At 32.9% G+C, this 22,620-nt stretch overlaps 1 protein-coding gene across 1 annotated transcript; it reads right to left on the bottom strand.

Moving 5' to 3' along the window:
• Window positions 1–14,377: 14,377 nt before the first annotated feature.
• On the bottom strand, window positions 14,378–19,235 carry LOC134705295 (uncharacterized). The gene is made up of 2 exons (XM_063564042.1): window positions 18,016–19,235; window positions 14,378–15,787 (listed from the first exon to the last, which is right to left on the bottom strand). Exons 1-2 carry the CDS (start codon window positions 19,183–19,185, stop codon window positions 14,378–14,380), a joined length of 2,580 nt encoding a protein of 859 aa, XP_063420112.1. The 5' UTR covers window positions 19,186–19,235.
• Window positions 19,236–22,620: the final 3,385 nt, after the last annotated feature.

The raw sequence follows: 22,620 nt of genomic DNA, 5'->3' as shown, positions 1-22,620 counted from the left end.
TTCCCCCCCTCCCCCCGGCTTATTTATTATTAGATTAAATGGTGTTCCCAAAACATAAAAAATATCTTTGTACCATAATACACTCATGCTGCACACAACTGAGTGATTTGTTTCAGTATTAGTATAATAAATTCCTAGAAAGAATAACTTGACATATTTCGGAACTATTAGTATCATGACAATCTAACCAAGGAAATCTAAATGAAAGTTACTGGTTAAATCTGAGACTACTATAACGTGTTATAGTATTCTCAGGTTAAATGGATATTTTTAGTTTTTAACTATATCATGTTTTATTTTCCTTTCACAATTCCTTATTCGTGACCATCTGAACGTACAGCGCTCATATATGATTGTGCATTATTAACATCTATTTCTAAGCGTATGATATACGCAATAAATCGAGTCCAATCCATAGCTGTTAACTAGTACGCCAAGTTCTTTACTAATTTTTTTACTTTTTCTCAAGCGTTCTGTCATTTTTTTTTAATATATAAAAGTAGGCGTGGCTGTATATTTGGTCATATCTATTTTATTTATAGATTTGATCAGCATTGTCACCAAACTTTACTTATTCAGTGAGATAACTGTATCCATATACGGAAAAGCGAGGTTATAGGGTAATGCAGACAAGTTTCATGTCTGTTCCTTTTCAAAGAAGTGTTTTACGTTTTACGGGTATATGCGTAGTAATTTTTCATGATTTGATACACCGTTATGCAATATTTGTCCATTATATATATGACCATATATCTTAATCAGTATCGTAGCCATTAACCTGTCCTCATTTCCGAGTTATGGCATAACCGAAAGATACTTTTACCTGGATTTAAGTCTCAAAAGTGGAAATAGTAGCGGCTTATCTCATCGATGCACCTGCTTGGGTCCCGTTTTGTTTGGTTTGCTACGTAAAGTAATGCTTGATCTTCTTTTGCTAGCACTGTTTCGTGCTCTCGATAATATTTGTGTTCCGCGCCGTTTTTTATTTTATCTGATGATGTCTGGGTTTTGTTTTGACGCATAGTTTTATATTTTACATGATGATGTCTGTTTTTCTTTGATACATATGTTGTTTTTTGTCGGGCCTGCAACTTTATTGCAGAAAGCTCGACATAGGGATAGTGATCCGGCGGCGGCGGTGTTAGCTCACTTCTTAAAATCTTTATATTTTAGAAGGTAGAAGACCTGGATGCTTCATACTTTGTATATAGATGCCTCATGTTACGAACTTTCCGTCAGTCAAATGTCCAATGTCATTGACCTCATTTTCATGGTTCAGTAACTACTTAAAAAAAAGTTAAGATTTTTTGTAATGTTAAATTCTTTCTTATTATAAGTAATTTGATAACTATATTTGGTATGTGCGTACCTTGCAAGGTCCTGATGCCCGTCAGACAGTTTTCTCTTGACCTCGACCTCATTTGATGGTTCAGTGAACAAGGTTAAGTTTTGGTGATCAAGTCCATATCTCAGATACTATAAGCAATAGGTCTAGTATATTCGGTGTATGGAAGGACTGTAAGGTGTACATGTCCAACTGGCAGGTGTCATCTGACCTTGACCTCATTTTCATGGTTCAGTGGTTACAGTTAAGTTTTTGTGTTTTGGCCAGTTTTTCTTATACTATATGCAATATGTCTACTATATTTGGTGTATGGAATGATTGTAAGGTGTACAGGTCTAACTGACAGGTGTCATCTGACCTTGATCTCATTTTCATGGTTCAGTGGTCAAAGTTAAGTTTTTGAGTTTTGGTCTATTTTATTAATACTTTATGCATTTGGTCAACCATATTTGGTGTATGGAAATATTTTATGATCTTTATGTCTGTTACGCAGATTTTATTTGACCTTGACCTCATTTTCACTGTTCATTGCTAAGTGTGAAGTGTTTGTGGTTTGGTCTGTTTTTTCTTAATTTTTAAGCAACAAGTCAACTATATTTGTTGAATTGAAGAATTGTTAGCTGTACATGTCTGCCTGGCATTGTTCAACTGACCTTGACCTCATTTTCATGGTTCATTGATCAATGTTTTGTTTTCTTGGTTAATATTGAGATTATGTGAGTTGTAATCAAGCTTTATATTTAGGTCTATCAACATAATATCAATGATTAATAAAGAAGGCGAGACATTTCAGTGTGTGCACTCTTTTTTCAATTTTACATAATGATGTATGATTGTCTTTGACGTATTGTTTTTCTTTTATTCTACATGATCATGACTATTTTGCTTTGACATAAATAAAGGCAACAGTAGTTTACCGCTGTTCAAAAGTCATAAATCGATTGAGAGAAAACAAATCCCGGTTTCAAACTAATACCAAGGATAACACACCAACTTCCGACAAGGGCGATTGATTTATAGCCAGTCAAGTCGTTAAAACTCCCCATAAGTGCCTATATGAGTAGAACAACGGAAAAAAAGAAACACTGAAGTGCAACAAAAACAGAAAATAAAAAAATAAGACATCAGTCCAAATCTATTAAAAATAAAGTATAAGTCAAAAACTATATTTTTGAAAAAAATAAAATAAAAAGCAAACATACATAGAAATTTTCACATTCCTTAATTGGAATACTAAGGCTTTTCTACCTCAGGAATATATTACCTTATCTGTATTTGGCAAAATATTTATACATTTTTAGTCCTCGATGCTCTTCAACTTAGTACTCTAGTTTGTCATTTTAACTTTCTGTATTCAAGCATTACTGATGAGTCTTTTCTATACGAAACGCGCGTCTGGTGCAAATACAAAATTATAATCCTGATATCTATGATCAGTTTATTGATACAGGACATTTTTGAGGGAAAAAAATGGTGGATTGAACCTGGTTCTATGGCTAACCAAACCTCCTGCTTATATGGCAATGTTAAAAAAAATGTCGATAAAATGATTATGCTACGTGACATAAACTAAGTTCAAACAAACGCAATGAAGTCTGCTTTTCTGTGACGTTTAGTTTTTTTTAATTTTTAAATATGATAATCCATGCTTTTCTTTGACGTATAGTTTTTTTTTATTTCACATGATTTCTGTTTGTTGTTGACTTCCATTTTTTTTTATTTTACATAATGATGTCTGTTTTTCTTTGACTTGTGGGTTCTGATTGCCCCTTTGGTATCGTCTTTTCTTTTTAACTATATTAAATACGACTCTTTGTTTTTCAAATACCGAAATTTAGTTAAAAACCAATATCCTTGTTTCATAGAAACAAATGTGAAGCTTTCATAAAGGCCAAATGTTTTTTTTATTATAAGAGGTCCTTATAAGTTATCTCATATGAAAGCATTGATATTTCTGGAAAGACATATCGAGGAAACATTACCAACAACTACTGGATAGCACGAATCAATACATGTAACTGCATACAATGTGCATTTGATTAACTTAACCCGAATTCGGAATAAGAATTCCACAAAAAGGGACTTACTTGAAATGTAAGTGTTATTAGTTAAACCCCAGTTTTTGGTTGGGTATGTTTTGCTAAGTGTTTGGTTTTACTATGTTGTGTTTTGTGAACTGTTTTTTTTTTTTTTTTACTTTTTTTCTTTTCTTTCTTTTAGCCATGGAGTTGTCACTTTATATTCGGTGTGTGAGCTTGAATGTCCCTTTGGTGTTCAACGCCTCTCTTTAAAAGGGCGAAAGAAAATGATTCGCGCGTTTAATTCGGTACTTCGAGAAAAGTTATGGTAAAAGAAAAACTAACGGTGGTCAAGCAATGCGATCGGATCGTTAAAGATCTAGTATCGGATCATGGATACAATTAAGTGTAATTCATGGCGTTGTCAGTTTGTTTCGATCTATGCATTTTAATGTCCCTTTGGTATCTTTCGCTACTCTTCTACTTCGAAACCTGTGATAACAAATCTACAGTAAGTTTTTATTAGGTGGAACAAATCAGAAAAAAAATATCAAAATAGACTAGTTCAACTTCCTTAATAATACTCAGCTCTATATGTAAATGCAAAATAGCAGTACTTTTTTTTTTTATAAAAAAACATAAAATGCGACAACCCATCCTATGCGTATCATTAAGGAAAGGTCACGTTTTGTATCTATAATGGCCATATTCCAATATATCATGACTTATGTGATATTTTCTATAAGTATGTCAGATAGTTTAAAAAATATGTGTTATTTCTTGACAAAGTATATATATAATTTTTAGAAAGATTATAATTTTGTAGATTGTTTATCCAAATTGATCGTGAAACATCAGACAACGCTATATTTTGATCGTAAAACAGTCAGGATTCTACTTCGTCAAAACTATCACCCCATTATGCCAGTTCATTTTCACAGCCCTAGAAATGGAAGCCATTGTAGGGAAGACGCGCTGTCAATTTTGCTCTTGAAAACCGATAAACTTTCTCGCATAGCACCATTACAATCCTTATATGTCAGTTGTATTTTAAAAAACAATTGTCGCCATGGCGTGACAGCGTATATGGAGCTACACCACAGACGACTGTTTCTGATTATGAAATACTAGTACATTTTTATCTTTTTCAAATTCAACTGGTAACATACATTACTTGTAGATTCAACCATTCTAAACACATCTCATCAGATTTGCTATTTTGAAACATGGAGGTATTATAAATTTATTAACCTGTTAAAATGATTAATTATATTAATGGCATCTTTTGCATCAAAAAACAGGAACATGTGTATTTATTTTAGTTCATATACGCCAATCGCAATATATAATATATCGTCTAATTGACTCAATTTTATAGTTTTCAAAGCTTAGCGCAAATATCGTCTAATTGAACAATAAGTTATTGATTTTATTCATGTGACAGCCCTTTATATGCTGACCGTGATAAACAAAGTTAAAACAAACGCTAATAGTCGTATTTTTATTAAAAATCATAATATATCGGTGTATTTTGATGTTGTTGCGGATAAAATATATTAAACCATTGTTGTGATGTTAGCCTATTAATTCACAGTGGTTTCTTTTTGTAGAATCAACGCTTCCGAAATCTGTCGTTCAAACAAATCTTCAAATAATCACCAAGATAATTATATTCAGTTGATTCCTATTTATGCTGAGTTTGATTATTATTGTATTGGCTAATTCACTGATTCTATTCATTAATTCAACAACTAACCTTTAACGGAGTTTTGTCGTCACTTGGAATTGAATCAATTCTTTTAAAGTCTTCGATATATGATATATGAATGATAGCAAAAACATTGTAGAAACCCTCGGCTACCAATTGGTTCCAAATAAGATAATTTATTTGAAACATAGAACACTTTGTTAAGTGGGGTAAAACAATTGCTTGATTTTGTTTTTGGAAATCATTAAAAATATTTACTTGGTATTGGAACTCACTGGGGAGAATAGGACCTATAAACCATTGAAAAAATACAACAATAGTTTGATTTCCGTTGACACAACTTGTATTCGTTAGGTGCATATATAACGAATGTCTAACGGACACACACATGATATGCAACATACGAGAAACGAAAACACACCGAACAGAACGGATGTTGAACGTACATCCAACGGTCGAGTATCGTTTAAAACGGACACCTAACGAAAGCGTACCGGATAAAACGGATGAGCAAAATATGCGTTAATAATAATATACATGTTACCTTATCTATAAACGCAAGAGAAAACCTGCATTCAAATCAATTTTTGTGATACAAATTTTCTAATAACGATATTCCTTATAGCTCAATTATAAACAAAACAAAACAAGAGAGAGTTTGATAGTTATAAACAAAACAAAACGAGAGAAAGTTTGATATTTAGGATTGGGAAAAGTTGGGTACCTCATTTCGATGATCTGATCAGATGAAAGATCTGTTGTCGCTTAGTCTGTATTGCAAAATCCACGCAATTTTTTATTTGTTAAGACAAAAGTGACTGCACGGCTTTACTTTTTGTGTGAATAGGACTATGAGTTCAGTGATCTGGATTTGAGTATTTGATAATTCAAAACCGAATAGTTGCGGTATAAGGCCGTCTCTCCGTCCTGTATATAAGTTTTATTTCGTATGTAAAGTTAAGATTGTGTAATCTGATTTCCAGTAGCAAATCTATAAAACGAACATCTTGGTTGATTTTTGTAAGAATTGGAGGGCAAAAAAAAAAACAATATTACTAACATATTCCTGATATGGCACCGGTATTCTCTTTAGAATCGGGCGATTAATCTAAACAATTGGTTAACGTGGTCATAACTGGGATCCAGTAAAATAAATAATCATGCATCCCATACATATTACACAACTGAATTAACGTTTAAACACACTTAATAACAATTCAACCAATCAAAGACGCTAACAAACACACTTAATTACAATTAAACCAATCAAAGACGCTAACAAATAATTTGGTAGTTGATGATAATACAGCCAGTTTAGTACAGCATTATGAGATAAACATCAAATACACTTTTCCGAAAGAAAGAAAGAAAAAATCCAAAATGAGTAAAATATAAATACGAAGTAAACAAAATGAAAAAAACCCACTAAAGCTGGTTGTACATAATATTCTTAACCACGTGCACGTCATGAGTTATACGTCTAAAGTGAATATAATATTAGTTCACCTTTAATGTCTGTTTTTTATGTTCACACATTGTTGTATATATAATGTAATTTGAGGTGACTGTAGTACAAGTGAGAAGTTTAGCTAGCTACCAAACCAGGTTTAATAAACCATTTCAGTATACATAAGAAATGCCTGTACCCAGTCAGGAATATGACAGTTGTTTTCAATTCGTTTGATTTGCCATTTGAGTGGGGGGCTTTCCGTTTTGAATTTTTCTCGGAGTTCATTATTTTGTGATTTTATTTTTGTTCGAAAATGCAATTTACGCTTCTGGAGGCCTATCGTGGATGCTTAGTTCATACCTGTCAACCTGTGACAATGAAAATGCAGGTCATGACCTGCATTGAAGAATCAAATCTCAGGTCATAACGCGTACGAACTTTTTTTAGCTAAATTTCAGTATTTATGGTACATTTTCTTATAATGTATATCAAAGATACCAACACATCATTCAATGCATGTTCACTTGGTTAAGTCATTTTAAATCCTATTAATTATTATTGCATTGCACTTTTTAGGATTTTTATAAATTTGCAAGATGCGGGAATTACTTAGCAGTGAAGTCTAATGGGGTCAGTGTTGATCAAGTATCGTTGGTTTTATAAGTTACACTGTCATTGCTATATTTAATTCTGTTGGCAACGGGTCAGAAATTGTTTCGCTTGGTTGTTTTTCCTTAATTAATCTTTGCCGGTTTTATAATCGTACTAATGATTCTTTTTAAATTTTGTTTATGACCATGCACAAGGGAGTTTTTTTAGATAAGTAAAACCCCTTCGCATGTTTTGTGCGCCTGAACCACGTCCTCAAAAAGTTGATATTGTGTACGGCCTTCATATTTGATTCCTTTTTAGTCGATCAGAGATCGCTGTTTTTTTTCTGGGGTTTTTTATCTGATTTTTTTCTGGGTTTTTTTCACCGTACAGAAAATGAGTTGAAATATTGTTTTATTCTTCTAAATTTAAAAATCCATGCAATTTACTCTGTTGGAAAGTTATATCATTGTCAATACAAAAAACTATATCTGATTACTTCAAAAATAAAGCTACACCTGTTATTTCTTATACTTACAACAAGTCTATTCCATCCAAGATTTTCAACCACAAGAGGGTTTTAGAGGCCTTTAACCTCAAAGATATGAAATCCAAGCATCCGGATTGCTCATGCGCATCGTCACAATACAATTATAGTCCAGCTGGTCATGTTATTACTGGTGACCTTGGCACCGTTCCCAATGAACAACTAAAAGAATTGTTAGCCAAGGGACCAATAAAGGAAACAGTAGTATACTGCTGTTCAAAAATCCATTAATCAATAGAGAAAAAACAAATCTGGGTTACAAACTAAAACTGAGGGAAACGTATCAAATATAAGAGAACTACGACACAACAGAGACACAACACAGAAATGTAACACACGACAGGGCATTTTATGAAAAAATGGTGGAGTGAACCTGGTTTTGTGGCATGCCAAACCTCCTGCTTTAATAGAAGTGTTAATTATAACATTAAAATGATAACATTACACGACAGGGACCTGGTAACAATAAATAAACAGATAAATGGGAGAAAATATAGGACAATGAAACAAACGAATAATGGCCATCAAAAGGTAACAGGTTAAAAAATATGTTTATACGCCAGACGCGCGCTACGTCCACACAAAACTATGCTCAGATGTAAAAAGTTTGAAAAGCCATATCAACTATAAAGTTGAAGATCGCAGGGGACCAAAAGTTCCAAAAAGTTGTGATGCCAGGGTTATCCGCCTGGGACAAAAACATCATTATTATCAAGAATAATACATAGTCTTGCAAACAGTAAATTTTATAGAATGACTATTTAATAGATACATGATTAAACTGAAGTGGTGACTAGCTATCGAAAATAAACGAATACAAAATCACAGCCCTGTTAGCCATATAAGTCAATACAACGCCCAAAGTGACGTTCACATTTAAATTTCTTAAACGTGTTCCGAAAATTAAGAAAGAATTTGGATGAAGTTCAAGATTAGATGTGTATGACTTATCCAACTTATATTAATAACAGTGAAAATTATAATACTAATTATTTGTAGTAGTAATTAGATAATTAATTGTATTATCTAACTTTGATCAATGAAAACTTGTCACTCCTTTAAATACACTTTTTCTAAAAGGTCACCTATTCAACACTCAAATAAGAGCATTGAATATTGTTTTTATTGGTATAAATATTGATTTTGTTATCCGTAGATTAAAAGCTAACTAAATTTTACCAGTATGTTATATATATATACATATTCATGGATCTACAATCTGTCGATACCTGTAACTTGACATTGCACTAGGTCATGTTTTTCTCTGGCTATTTATGACGTCTTTACATTAAATCAATTGGATGTTGGATGTGAACGGATTGATTGTTTCGTCTTAGATGCATGATTTTTTTATTAATTGGTAGTGGCTTTGAACTAGCTGTCCGATAACTGCAAGTACTCTCAAATCTGTTCATTGTGTCTTTTTTGACGGGATGTATAAGTACCTGGCCACGTTCACTTTTATTTTTTGTCTATCTGATGAGTTAAGCCTTTTACAACAGATTTTTATTGTTCGTTCTTATGTTGTACTGTTATACCACTGTCCCAGGTGGGAGGGTGGGATCCCACTAACATGTTTAACACCGCCACATTATTTATGTATGTGCCTGTCCCAAGTCAGGAGCTTGTAATTCAGTGGTTGTCTTTTGTTTATGTGTTACATATTTGTTTGACGTTCCTTTTTTAACATAAATAAGGCCGTAAGTTTTCTCGTTTGCATTGTTTTACATTGTCTTTTCGGGGCCTTTTATAGCTAACTTTGCGGTATGGGCTTTGCTCATTGTTGAAGGCCGTACGGTGACCTATAGTTGTTAATGTTTGTGTCATTTTGGTCATTTGTGGATAGTTGTCTCATTGGCAATCATACCACATCTTCTTTTTTATATTGTGGGTGTTTCTTCTGATCAAACTGCAAACCAAAGATATTGTAAATTTCAATGATCCAAAATTAAATCTACCAAATGAACTGGATGAGTAGGTATCCACAACACAACACACGAATACAACTACAAACGTTAAGACATTTGACAAAATCCGAAGACAGCAACAAACACAACAACAAAACCCAACAAATTAATTTGGGATGGAAAAGTACCGTGTCACGTCTTAAAGCAATACGAATTCAAACTCATCAAAACAGTCACAATCGGGAATCAGTCACGTTCGGTAATAAAAAGATCAGACGACGTAATGACAAACTGCTATCTAACATGTTGTAAAAATGTCCATAGTAAGTTTGGACAAAGATACATCGTATGGATCAACCAATTAGTGTCCGTAAAATTTACGGAGTGTAATTTTTAAATTGTCCTCCTCATAACTTTGTTGGAGCAGTTTCTGTTGCGTTAGGAGCACACTCCTGTATATGAAGTCCGTATAGTGTGAACATGCACGAGAATAACGTATTAATTGAGATATGTAAACACCATACGAAGGGGCAGAGGGTATGTTACTGCTGAGAACTCGGAAATTGATAATTAGGAAGTTGAAATCGTCTCGTTTATCATAGATTTTCGTGTGAAGTCGTCCATCTGTGTCAATATTGAGGAAAATATCAAGGTATAAAGCAGTCCTTCTAGTATGAGTAGTATCCTTAATTTCAAGTTCACTTGGATATATGAGATGCAAGTTTTGGCCGAAATATGGGTTATTCAGTGATGGGACATCATCAATATATCGGAAAGTGAAATTGAAAGTGTCTTTAAGAAGGGTTTGAATGAATTCTGCTTCATACGAGTACAAAACAAACCGGCTATTAGGGGTGCACAATTAGTACCCATTGGAATACCGATTGTCTGTTGAAATATGAATCCTCCAAACTCAACAAATATACTGTCGATCAAAAAGTCCAGCATTTTGATAATATTTTCTGGTCGATTCAGTGTTGTTCTTCACAAAATATGAATTATTGTAACAAAAAACAAGAAATTTGTATCTATGATTCCCATCTTCATAGAAATAGCTCAGTCTGTTTAATGAGATGGTGGAGTCGATCTTTCAACTGAACATGGGGAATAGTAGTGTAAAGGGTAGAAAAATCGAAAGTCTTTATGTTGCTGCAAAATTGCAAAGATTGTGATCGAAGATTAAGCAGTAGATCTTTCGAATTTTCTAGAATCCACATCTGGTTAAAACCACTGGTAGAATATATCTCATCACAATATTTTTGAAGCCCATCTTTAACTGTAGAAAGAATAGTAGTCAGTATTTTAGTCGAACATTTTAACGATCCAGCTATGTATCGTTCTTTATATGGAGTTTGGTGTAGTTTTGGTATCATGTATAATGATGTTAACTTTTTTTCGGTTATTTTATGTTGATACCAAAAGAAAAAAGGACAGATTTGTGATTTTGTAAAATCTTAGTAAATGATTTTTCTACGCTTTACACTTCTATTCCCCATGCTCAGTTGAAAGATCGACTGCACCATCTCATAAAACAGAGCTTTTCCTATAAAAATGGGAATCGTAGATACAAATTTCTTGTTTTGGGTAAAAATAATTCATATTTTGTGAAAAAACACACTGAATCTACCAGAAAATATACTGAAGATGATATTATCAAAATGCTGGACTTTTTGATCGACAATAATTTGTTGAGTTTGGTGGATTCATATTTCAGCAGACAGTCGGTATTCCAATGGGAACTTATTGTGTACCCCTACTAGCCGGTTTGTTTTTGTACTCGTATGAGGCATAATTCATTCAAAACCTTCTAAAAGACAAACAGAAAAAGCACCTTGCGAAATTTTTTAATTTTACTTTCCGATATATTGATGATGTTCTATCATTGAATAACCCATATTTCAGCCAATACTTGCATCTCACATATCACAGTGAACTTGAAATTAGAGATACTACTGATACTAGAAGGACTGCCTCATACCTTGATATTTTCCTCAATATTGACACAAATGGACGCCTTCACACGAAAATCTATGATAAACGGGACGATTTCAACTTCCCAATTATTAATTTCCCATTTCTCAGCAGTTACATACCCTCTGCCCCTTCGTATGGTGTTTACATATCTCAATGATACGCTATTTTGTGCATGTTCATACTATACGGACTTCATATAGAGGAGTGTGCTCCTAACCCAGAAACTGCTCCAACAAAGTTATGAGGAGGACAGATTAAAAATGACACTCATGACGAATTGGTTGATCCATACCATAAAATTGAGAATGGAAATTTGGAATGTATAAAAGAGACAACAACCCGACCATAGAAAAAACAACAGCAGAAGGTCACCAACAGGTCTTCCATGTAACGAGAAATTCCCGCACCCGGAGGCGTCCTTTAGCTGGGCCTTAAACAATTTTATACTAGTTCAGTGATAATGAACGCCATACTAATTTCCAAATTGTACACAAGAAACTAAAATTAAAATAATACAAGACTAACAAAGACCAGAGGCTCCTGACTTGGGACAGGCGCGAAAATGCATGGTTAAACATGTTTATGAGATCTCAACCCTCCCCATATACCTCTAGCCAATGTAGAAAAGTAAACGCATAACAAAACGTACATTTAAAATTCAGTTCAAGAGAAGTCCGAGTCCGATGTCAGAAGATGTAACAAAAGAAAATAAATAAAATGACAATAATACATAAATAACAACAAACTACTATCAGTTAACTGACATACCAGCTCCTTACCTCAATTAAACTAATTGAAAGATTATTTCTTCTTTAAATGAATATCAGGCACAATCCCTCCCGTTAGGGGTTTAGTATCTAACTATCATAAAATATATGAGAAGAACATAACCCGTGTCGTGCCAACAACTGTTTTTTTGATTTTTTAAGTAAATTTTTAAGTAAATGTGTTTAGTTCCAATGCAAAGACCCATAAGTGAATCAATATTAAAGCCAAAATATGTAATCTTTAATGAACTGACCACAGTATCGTTACTATATCCCTTCTTAATAAATCTGTTTAAAGCTTTTGTAAGCTTGTATGTTTTTATTTCTCAACAAACCAAATTATATTGGAAAAAAAAGATAAATACAATAATTATTATTTAATGTATATGAACAGACATACAAAAGTTATATAAAAGCAAGACAGAGGCAAATATCAATATTACATTATACATATTAAATTAAATGGTTACAATTATATGAGTCACCAAAGCGAGCCTACATGCACAATTATTAGTCTTATGAAAGAGGGGCGAAAGATACCAAAGTGTCATTCAAAGTGATAAATCGAAAATAAAATGACAATGCCATGGCTAAAAATGAAAACGACAAACAATAGTACACATGACACAACTTAGAAAACTAAAGAATAAGCAACAAGAACCCAACCAAACACTGGGGGTGATCTCAGGTGCTCCGAAAGGGTAAGCAAATCCTGCTTCACATATTGTTCCCGTCGTGTTGCTCATGTTATAACAAATCCGGTAAATAGTCTAATTCATATTCATCAGAGGGAAGGGGATTGTAGTTACGACGTAAGGAACATATCCGATATCATATGTGAAACGATTATTTCATAACGGTCAACAAACTCGTGATGGTGTCCGTAAAATTTACTACGAAGGGATGATTTCAACTTCACCATTTGGAGCTCTTGTTTTAAAAGCTTCCTTAGTGAGCAGCAACCCTCTATCAGAAAAATCATGATAGGAAATACAAGCACGGGAATATCGTATCAACTGGAAGACATATACCCCGTATGCAGGTGCTGCTGGAATGTTTCTACTTAGAAATGGAAAGTTCACAATTGGAAAGGTAAAATCATCTCTTTTGTCGTAAATTTTTGTTTTCAAATGATCCTCATTGTCAATTTCTAGATGGAAGTCAAGATATGAGGCCGTCTTAACTGTATCTGTTGTATCCTTTATCTCTAGTTCAATGGGATAGATGCGTTCAACATAGTCACCAAATTTTGAATTATTTAGTGAGAGAACATTATCTATGTAGCGGAAAGTAAAGTTAAAGGATACTGTAACTTTTTATCTTTTTTCCTTAGAAGTTCCTGTATGAAGTCAGACGTAAGTCAACGTAACAAATATTTTGTCAATTAAGAAATCAAGCATCTTGATAATGTCAGTTTCAGAGAATTTTTTGTTTGAATCAGAGTGATCCTTTAAAAAGTAGGATTAAACCCTCCCTCAGACAAGATACTTGTATCTAACGTTGGCCGTTCATTTTTATGAAACAAAACAATACCAACACTTTCAATTTGTCTTTTAGTTTGGAATGTGGAATACTTGTGTAAAATGTAGAAAAGTCGAATGTTTTAATACTATTACAAGATACAAGAGAGTTAAATTTTCTGTACTCATAAAGATCTTTGGAATTGTTTAGTATCTACATCTGATTCACGCCACCTCTAGAAAAGGCAGTTTCACAATAACTTTGATTGCTTTTAGTTTGGAATGTGGAATACTTGTGTAAAGTGTAGAAAAGTCGAATGTTTTAATACTATTACAAGATAAAAGAGAGTTAAATTTTATGTACTCATAAAGATCTTTGGAATTGTTTAGTTTCTACATCTGATTCACGCCACCTCTAGAAAAGGCAGTTTCACCCTTACTTTGATTGCTTATAAAATTAGATGTTAATAATATAGAAAAAGGTTTTTTGGAGCACTTGGAAGACCCAGCTTTATACCGTTGTGTATACAAACGATTGTTGATAATTTTGTTTTCATTGCCATGAGAGTATATGTTGGGTTTCCAAGTGAAACTGTAAATAAATTGATTTTCAATTTGAATTCCTAGATTTGCGACTGAGCTGCCTACGAAACTTCCGTGTTGATAAACTCGCGATTGCAATGAACAAGCCATGCAAACCGCACAAAATTGTAAACAAATACTTTAACCAGCCTAACTCGAACAAAGAGGCAAATATGCCGGTAACCCAGAACAGGTTAGAAAGACATAAAATCCTAAGAAAAACTACTGCATTCGTAAATGCGTTCGATTTTGACACATGACCAATATCAATGTTAAGTTTAGTAACTTTGAAAACAATAACGACCAAAGAGAGTAAACCAAGAATAAGTGACACCATGACAGGCCCTGAGAAGAAAATCAAATTTCCTGGGAACTGATTTGGAAAACAAACCCCGTCTCCATATCCTGGTGAGATTAAATCTGGTCCAAATTTGTCTGAGATAACTGCTGGAATCACGAATACCAATGGAATAGCCATACCTAAAACCGTTAAAACTCGGCGTTTGAAATTTAATGTGGTTTCCTGTTGTTGCTTATTCATACTTGATTTCAGTTTGGTAAGATTTTGGACAATAAACACATTTCCTATGCACATAAAAGAGAACACTGTTAACCACAGATAGTGAAGCAGAACACCAATGACGTAACAAACAGTGACAATATCCTCGTGTCCTATACCTGACATAAAAGCAACATTCGACAAGCACATCGAAATTGACAAGTTTTCCAAATTTGAGCCCGCAACCCCAGATACAAAACTATATCTTCTGTTGATCAAAATCGTAAAAATCAATGCTATAGTTGATATCGTTAAAGTAAAATACGTGATTATCGTTTCTAAAGATAAATGTTCACTCTCATCCGTGATGAAACTACTGCCAAGTGTGCAGGAAATTAATTCAACATGAATGTGACCAGTACCATTGCGAACAATTTGCACAAAGATTTCATTACAATTGTCCAGATGTGATATGTTTGGTAAAACAACATTCTTCTCAATAAACAAATTCTCTATAGGCTCATTGTCACTTAATACTATTGTATGAACATTTTTATCGAAAGAATAAAGTTTGTTCTCTAACAACTCATGGTGTATATCATCTTTGTGAAGTTCAAAAGTAGTATTACTCATTTCATCGAAGAAGTCTGCTACCCATTTCATTTCGTTTAAAAAACGCGCAAATATATCTACCTCGTGAAGAAACATTGTTTTTAACACCGTTAGCCGAGCAATATCTATCATGCTTTTGTCTCCGTTCAGTTTGAACATTATCTGATTTATCTTAATGGGGCTAATTATTTCTATGGACCAGGCTAAAATAGAGCCAACGGTAAAAAAATCTTCATCAGATAAAAAAGAATCTCCTCTTAATCCAAACGGAACCAGACCAATAACAGGGTCAACATATGCTTCTGAACAAGTTTCCTTTGCTTTATTCTGAAAACAGAAAAAAAAACAATGATCTTAAGCATACATCTTCTTTTTGCATTTTCATTTGATAAAAGCACTAAGCAAATATATCCATACTTCACATGACTGGCCCATGTATGTATATTCAACATCCCGTTACAAACGGGATGTTTCGTCTTAATTTTTACAGTGCTTACTGTTATTTATGGAGCTCAAAATTTGTGATACGATCCAGGTAATCATTTTGTAACTTAAATTGTGTTCTTCTTAAAATAATTTTAATAAGCTCTGTATATCTTTATCGGTAGAAGTAATATTGTTGCTATGCTCAACTTAGAAAAACAAAACCTTCATAATACATAACAAAACACCTATTGCTATCAAGCTATATTTAAGACTAATTAGCCATCGAGGTGACCTTCCGATGACTGCAAAAAGTCATATAACCAGATGTAAACATAAACATAGATATAAATAGATAGCGAACTCGTGCTGTTAGATTTTTCTAGGTCTGTTTGAATTTGTATAATAAGCTATGTTTATAACCGTTTTTACCTGTATAAGAATGAATTTATAGATCAAATCAAGCAACCAAATTCTTTAGTCTTGTTTCACTTCCAATGTTGGAATTATTTTCCTTTTAATAGCTGAACTCACCTAGTATAATTATTCGTAGTCCGTCTCTAGTTTTAAGGTTTAATTGAAGTTCATATGAATACGGATTTAATGAGATGGTCATTACAAGTGAATAATTCAATTGCGATGATTCTTTGTTTATTTTGACAAAACTGAACCAAAGTGGATGCTGAAAGCAAATTATTATTTCACTATTTCACTTTCATAAATGATTGAAAGAATAAACCTATATAGTGCTCTTTAAAATTAGGCTTGGACAGTTACTCTAAACTTCCAGAGAGGAAAGACTATCTAACAATTGAAGTTCATCATATGTTAAAGATGTTAAAGCAACGATTTGTCTTTCTGGTTTTTTTGGCCAGTCATATTAATGAATATTTTTGTGATAGTTTTGATCGAATTATTTGGACCTCTACCATTTGAAACAAAACATTTGGGTGCAAAAATCATCGTTTTCATTCTTTAATTTATTTTTGTAAATACCTGTCGAATATTTTTGTTATCTCATCTTGAAGCAGAAATTTTATGCAGTTAATACATGTGTGTAAATCAAGCCTCCACACAAAAAAGGATTTTGGTCAAAGCAGTTTTTATTCAACACACTATTTACTCTTGTAACTTAGCATTCAATCTATATGAAGAAAAATCATACGATGTCAAAAATTAAAGATTTCAGTTATACTGGTTGTGCAATAGAAAATTGGGAGAATTTGGGTGGCTCAAGAAGCTACCATTTGATGTTTATGGGGGAGGGGGCTAGGTTGAAAATTATGTCCTGCATTATTTTTAGTTGTAATCTCTTTCCTGTCTTTTCATTTTTTCATTCTATATACTATCCTGAATTTTTTTATGAGTTTATCCTGGCTTTTTCAATATATATTTTCATGTTCCCCCCTTTTTTTGCCAAGTTTCTCATCTTGCCTTTTTTTTTTTACTAAGAAAACCTGTCATGCCTTTTTTTTTTACAAAGGAGTAGGTCCGGTAAGGGCCGATTTTGGCCTCAAATTTCAGGTTCATCTGACGAAAGATTTTGGACACTTTTTAAACACTATAGTGTCTATTTCAGTTGATTCAATTAGTCTATGCAAAAGAGATTAAGTGATTTAGTCATTAAAAACGCTCCGATTCAATTTTAGATATAAAAATCTATAAACTATGCCAAAAAATGTCACTTTTTAGATGTTTTTTGTCAAAAATGAAAGTGGACTTATCCGTGTTCATCCTAAACCTTTATATATGTTATGTATTATCATCAAATACAACTTACATTTTAATATTATGAATGAACAAAAATGCGGCCACTTTCATTAAAGACGGAAACCGTCTCAAATTTAACTAAAATGCTAAAATTGTGAAGATTTCAGTAATTTAGCATGACCTAATGATGCTAGTACCCGATATATGTGCAGTGTATGGTCAGAAACACCCCATATTAATGTAGCAGAAGCATACTGCTTTCCAATAAATAACTAAAATATTTCACTTTAACAATTTTGTAAAACTGCTATATTTTGGGGCCAAAAAGGGTCCTACTGGACCTTCTCCTTTCTCCCTAGCCCCCTCTCCCCTAATATCAAATGGAAGTTCCTTAACTAAGATAAGCATATGTGTGTACTTACCTTTTCTGTCCAAATTTTACACACATCATTGTCTTGATTTTCATTCTCCGGTGAGAAGCTGAACATTACAGTGAGTGGGAAAAGAGATCTCATGAAATCTACAAATTGTAGAAAATCGTCATTAACACATATCAAAGATTCCCTAATGTTTTCTGGTGAGCAAAAAATATTCTTGTAGAAATATGGTAATCCTCTTCTATATCGGTACACTGGGTTGATGGGGGATTGCCGACAAATTTCATCTGTACTTTCAATAAGCGTCGACATACAGAAACGAGACTTTGATTCAATTGGTAGATCGACAAGAAACTCCAAATCTATTTCCAAAAGTACCTCAAGTTTTTCTAACTTTGTTTTATTCAAGTATCCGATTTTATGAAATAAACTGTACGCATCCGTTCCATAAAAGTTCAACTTACAAAACTTGAATTCTGTTATATTGTGACACAGAGCACAGAATCTATTTTGGAAAGCGATTTCGTTGTCGTATACGACACATGGTCCATTTTTAAAAATATCAATTTCATGGCATCTAGAAATGATAGTTCCATTTTCATACCCATCCGGACACGATGCTACAACGAAGAAACCACCAAAGTACTCGCGTATATTGGAGTGAGCATAGCAGTTCCAGTATTTATGGTATTTTGATATATAACTAACATTTTTCGAAGCCTCCGAACAACAATCGTCATAGTCAATGCACTGCGAGTCGCAATTACAATATCCACGTTCAGATATTCTATCAGAATTACAAATTTCTTTTTCAAAACAAGGGTCAGATATGTAGTGTGACGTAGATAGCTTATTTGAGGCAGTCGTAATATCGTCTCCGTGAGGTATTGTGTTGTTGAAATTTATATCTGTAGAATTTGATGATTTTCCGTCGTCAATTTCAAAAACTGGTTGTTCTTCTTCACTTGTAAACGGCTGAACCGTTTGTTTTTCAAAGATTGTGTTTGTTTTGCCCGTTTCGTGATGTATTTTACTAGCTCTTGTTCCGAAAAGATAGGCATTGGTTGTTGATCCATGCAAGTACATTTTTGAAAGAATTTCAATTGTTGAAGTTTCTCTAATAGAAATCGTCGACATTCCTAAATCATTCATCGTTCCATGAACCCTTATGATCATATTGAAAAATATGAACAAAACCTGAAGAATTGGTGCCATGGTCAATATTAGATTTCTTTGGATATATAAATATAAGCATGTCAAAGCAACGATTCACTGACTAGATTTGACACGAAGTCACTAAATAATTTGTGTATATGTCAGTTTGTGCTAATTACTCGTGACGTTTGTTACATGATTTAATAAGAGATATGTGTTTCTAACTTTGATAAAGACAATTAGTAAAAAACAATTATTGAATGCGCATAACACAAAATGTACAAACAACACAGCAGGTGTTTGGAACAAACCAAAAAACCGTCACAATATTAAAATATATTAAAATAGGTAGAAGTCCAGAATAAACAGAATTTGATTACCAACCGTAGACTTAAGTAGTTTAACAGTAATTCTGAACCCCGGTTTCGATTGCTGAAAATTAGTGTTAATCATTTGAAAATAGGTTTTTCTGAGCATCTGACAGATCCATCACAATAATATTGTCTATATGGACACTTAAATAAAATGTTGGTTTCCAGTAGAGAGAAGGAAGTTCCAGTTCTTCATCATTGCTTGAAATTACAAAGGAACATACTTATCGATTAACGAATGTTGCGATATTTTTTGTATGTGCCATGAGAGTAAATGTTGGAAATGAGGGGGGGGGGGGGGGAATTTGCGAAAAAAAAATTGGAAAAAAGATTTTAAGGAAAAAAAAATTGAGGAAAACAAAATTTTGATAAAAATTTTGGGGGAAAAGAAATTCAGTTTGGACTACAGTCAGTAATATTTTTCAAAATTTGAATATCGAAAAAGGAAAAAGGAAAAAGGAAACAACTTGTGTCTGGTTACCTAGATTTAAGACTCAATAGTGGAAATAGAAGCTACTTATCTCATCGATGCACCTGCTCGAGTACCGTTTTGTTTGGTTTGCTACGTATTGTTTGATCTTCTTTTTCAAGCACTGTTTCGTGCTCTCGATAATATTTGTGTTCCGCAACGTTTTTTTATTTTACATGATGAGGTCTGTTTTTCTTTGACGTATATTCTTTTTAACTTTACATTATGGTGTATGTTTTCTCTGACATAAACAAAGGCAACAGTAATATACCGCATTTCAAAAGTCAAAAATTGATTGGTAGAAAAAAAATCCGGGTTTTAAACTAATACCGAGGGTAACACATCAACTACCGACAAGGGCGATTGCTTTATAGCCAGTCAAGTCGTTAAAACTCCCCATAAGTAACTATATGAGGAGAACAACGATAAAAAAAAGAAACACTGAAGTGCAACTAAAAACAGAAAAATGAATTTAAAAATATAAGTCAAAAACTATTAAAAAAAATCGCCAACATACATAGAAACGGATAATTTGAAAACAGCTGCCACATTTCTGACTGGGAAAACTCAGGCTTTTACACATCAGGAATAGATTTAATTAGCTGTATTTGTCAAAATATTTAGGAATGTTGGTCCTCAATGCTATTCAACTTCGTACCTTATTTGGACTTTTTAACTTGTTCAAATCGAGTATCACTATTTAGTCTTTTGTAGACGAAACGCGCGTCTGGCGCAAATACAACATTTTAATTCTGGTGTCTATGATGAGTTTATTTACAACCACTGGTTCAATACCACTGCCTGTGGAGTTTTTATTCCCCAAGGGTATTACCAACTCAGTAGTCAGCACCTCTGTGTTGACATGAATTATCATTGATACGTTCATAATTGTAAAACAACTGTTTTCAAAACTTTGAATTTTTCGAAGTACTAAGACTGCTACCTTAGGTATATATTACCGTATTTGTATTCGGCAAAACTTTTATAAATTTTTGGTCCACTATGCTCTTCAACTTATACGACTCTTTGTTTCATAAATACGGACCTTTAGTTAATAGCCAATATCCTTGTGTCATAGAAACAAATGTGGAGCTTTCATAAAGGCCAAATGTTTTCATTATGAGAAGTCCTTATACATTTGTTATAAGTTTTCTTATATGAAAGCATTCATTTTTCTGGAAAGACATATCACAGAAACATCACTGACAACGGCACGAATCAATACATTTAACTGCCTAACAATGTACATTTAATAAAATTAAAATTTCGAAATACAAATTCCACAAATTTTGATTAAGGTTGAATGTAAGTATGACTTCTTTATCCCCAGTTTTTGGTCGAGTTCATTTGCTTAGTGTTTAGTTTATTATGTTGTGTTTTGTGTCCTGTTTTTATTTTTTATTGCTATAAGCCATGGCGTTGAAACTTTTTTCGACGTAGGAGTGAAAGGAAAGGCTTCTTACGTGTCATTCGGTATATCGAGAAAAACTATCATGAAAGATCTAGATCTAGAGTTTACAAAAAAAACTTACGAATAAGATTGATCGTAAGTATACTTCATTGTCCATGACTAAGACCGATCTTAATTGTAGTTTGATTTCAGGTATCGGATCGTGGATGCAATTCAGTTTAATTCTACATCAAAATCTGTGGAAAAAATCTATACTATTTTCAAAAATTTGGAACAAATTAGAAAAAAAACCAAGTCTGTCATACTAGTTCAACTTCCTTAATAATACTGAGCACTATGCAAAAGAGAAAAAGCAGTACTTTTATGAAAACATAAAATGCGACAAACAATCCTAGGCGTAACATTAAGGAAAAATCACGTTTTGTATCTATAATGGTCATATTACAATATTATGAAAACATAAAATGCGACAAATAATCCTAGGCGTAACATTAAGGAAAAATCAATTTTGTATCTACAATGATCATATTACAATATACCATGACGTAAATGATATTTTTTCTTCAGTGTGTCGAATAGTTCAATAAAAATGTATATTATTTCTTGACAAAGTTCAAATCATTTTTTGAAAGGGTATAATCTTGTTGGTTGTTTATCAAAAGTGATAGTGAAACATCAGGCAACGCATTATTTAGATCGTTAGAGACAAACGTGACATGACTTAAAGGGGCACTAGCTATGTGGTATATATAAATTCTGAAATGGGATTATGTTTGTTCAATCATTAATGAAAGTGAAATAGTAAATTAATAATTCGCTTTTAGCATCAAGTATGGTTCAATTTTGACAAACTCAGCTAAGAAACATTAAATATTAATTATTCACTTGCAAGTGCATAATTCAACCTTATTGAATCCATATTCATGCGAACTTCAATTTAACCCCTTACCTAGAGACGTATAATGCATGAATAGTTGACTCGTACGTGATCAGTCTTTAAAAAGGTAAAGAATGTCAACATTAAAGTGAAACAAAGGTAAATCATTTGATTAACTGATTCGAACGACAAAAAATCATTCTTATACTGGTAAATACAATGATTAACAAATATTTTTAATCTATAATATGACATAAGATAGACGTAGAAAAGAATCCAATTGCACGATTTCGCTTACTAGTAATCTATTTATATCTATAGTTATGTTTACATACCTAATATGGTCAACAGAGGCTTTTACGAGATC

The sequence above is a fragment of the Mytilus trossulus genome, chromosome 2, assembly GCF_036588685.1.
Source record: "Mytilus trossulus isolate FHL-02 chromosome 2, PNRI_Mtr1.1.1.hap1, whole genome shotgun sequence".
In the NCBI taxonomy this organism is placed as follows: Eukaryota; Metazoa; Mollusca; class Bivalvia; order Mytilida; family Mytilidae; genus Mytilus; species Mytilus trossulus.
Note: the sequence above shows the minus strand (reverse complement) of the source record. Positions and strands in the feature narration are given on the sequence as shown.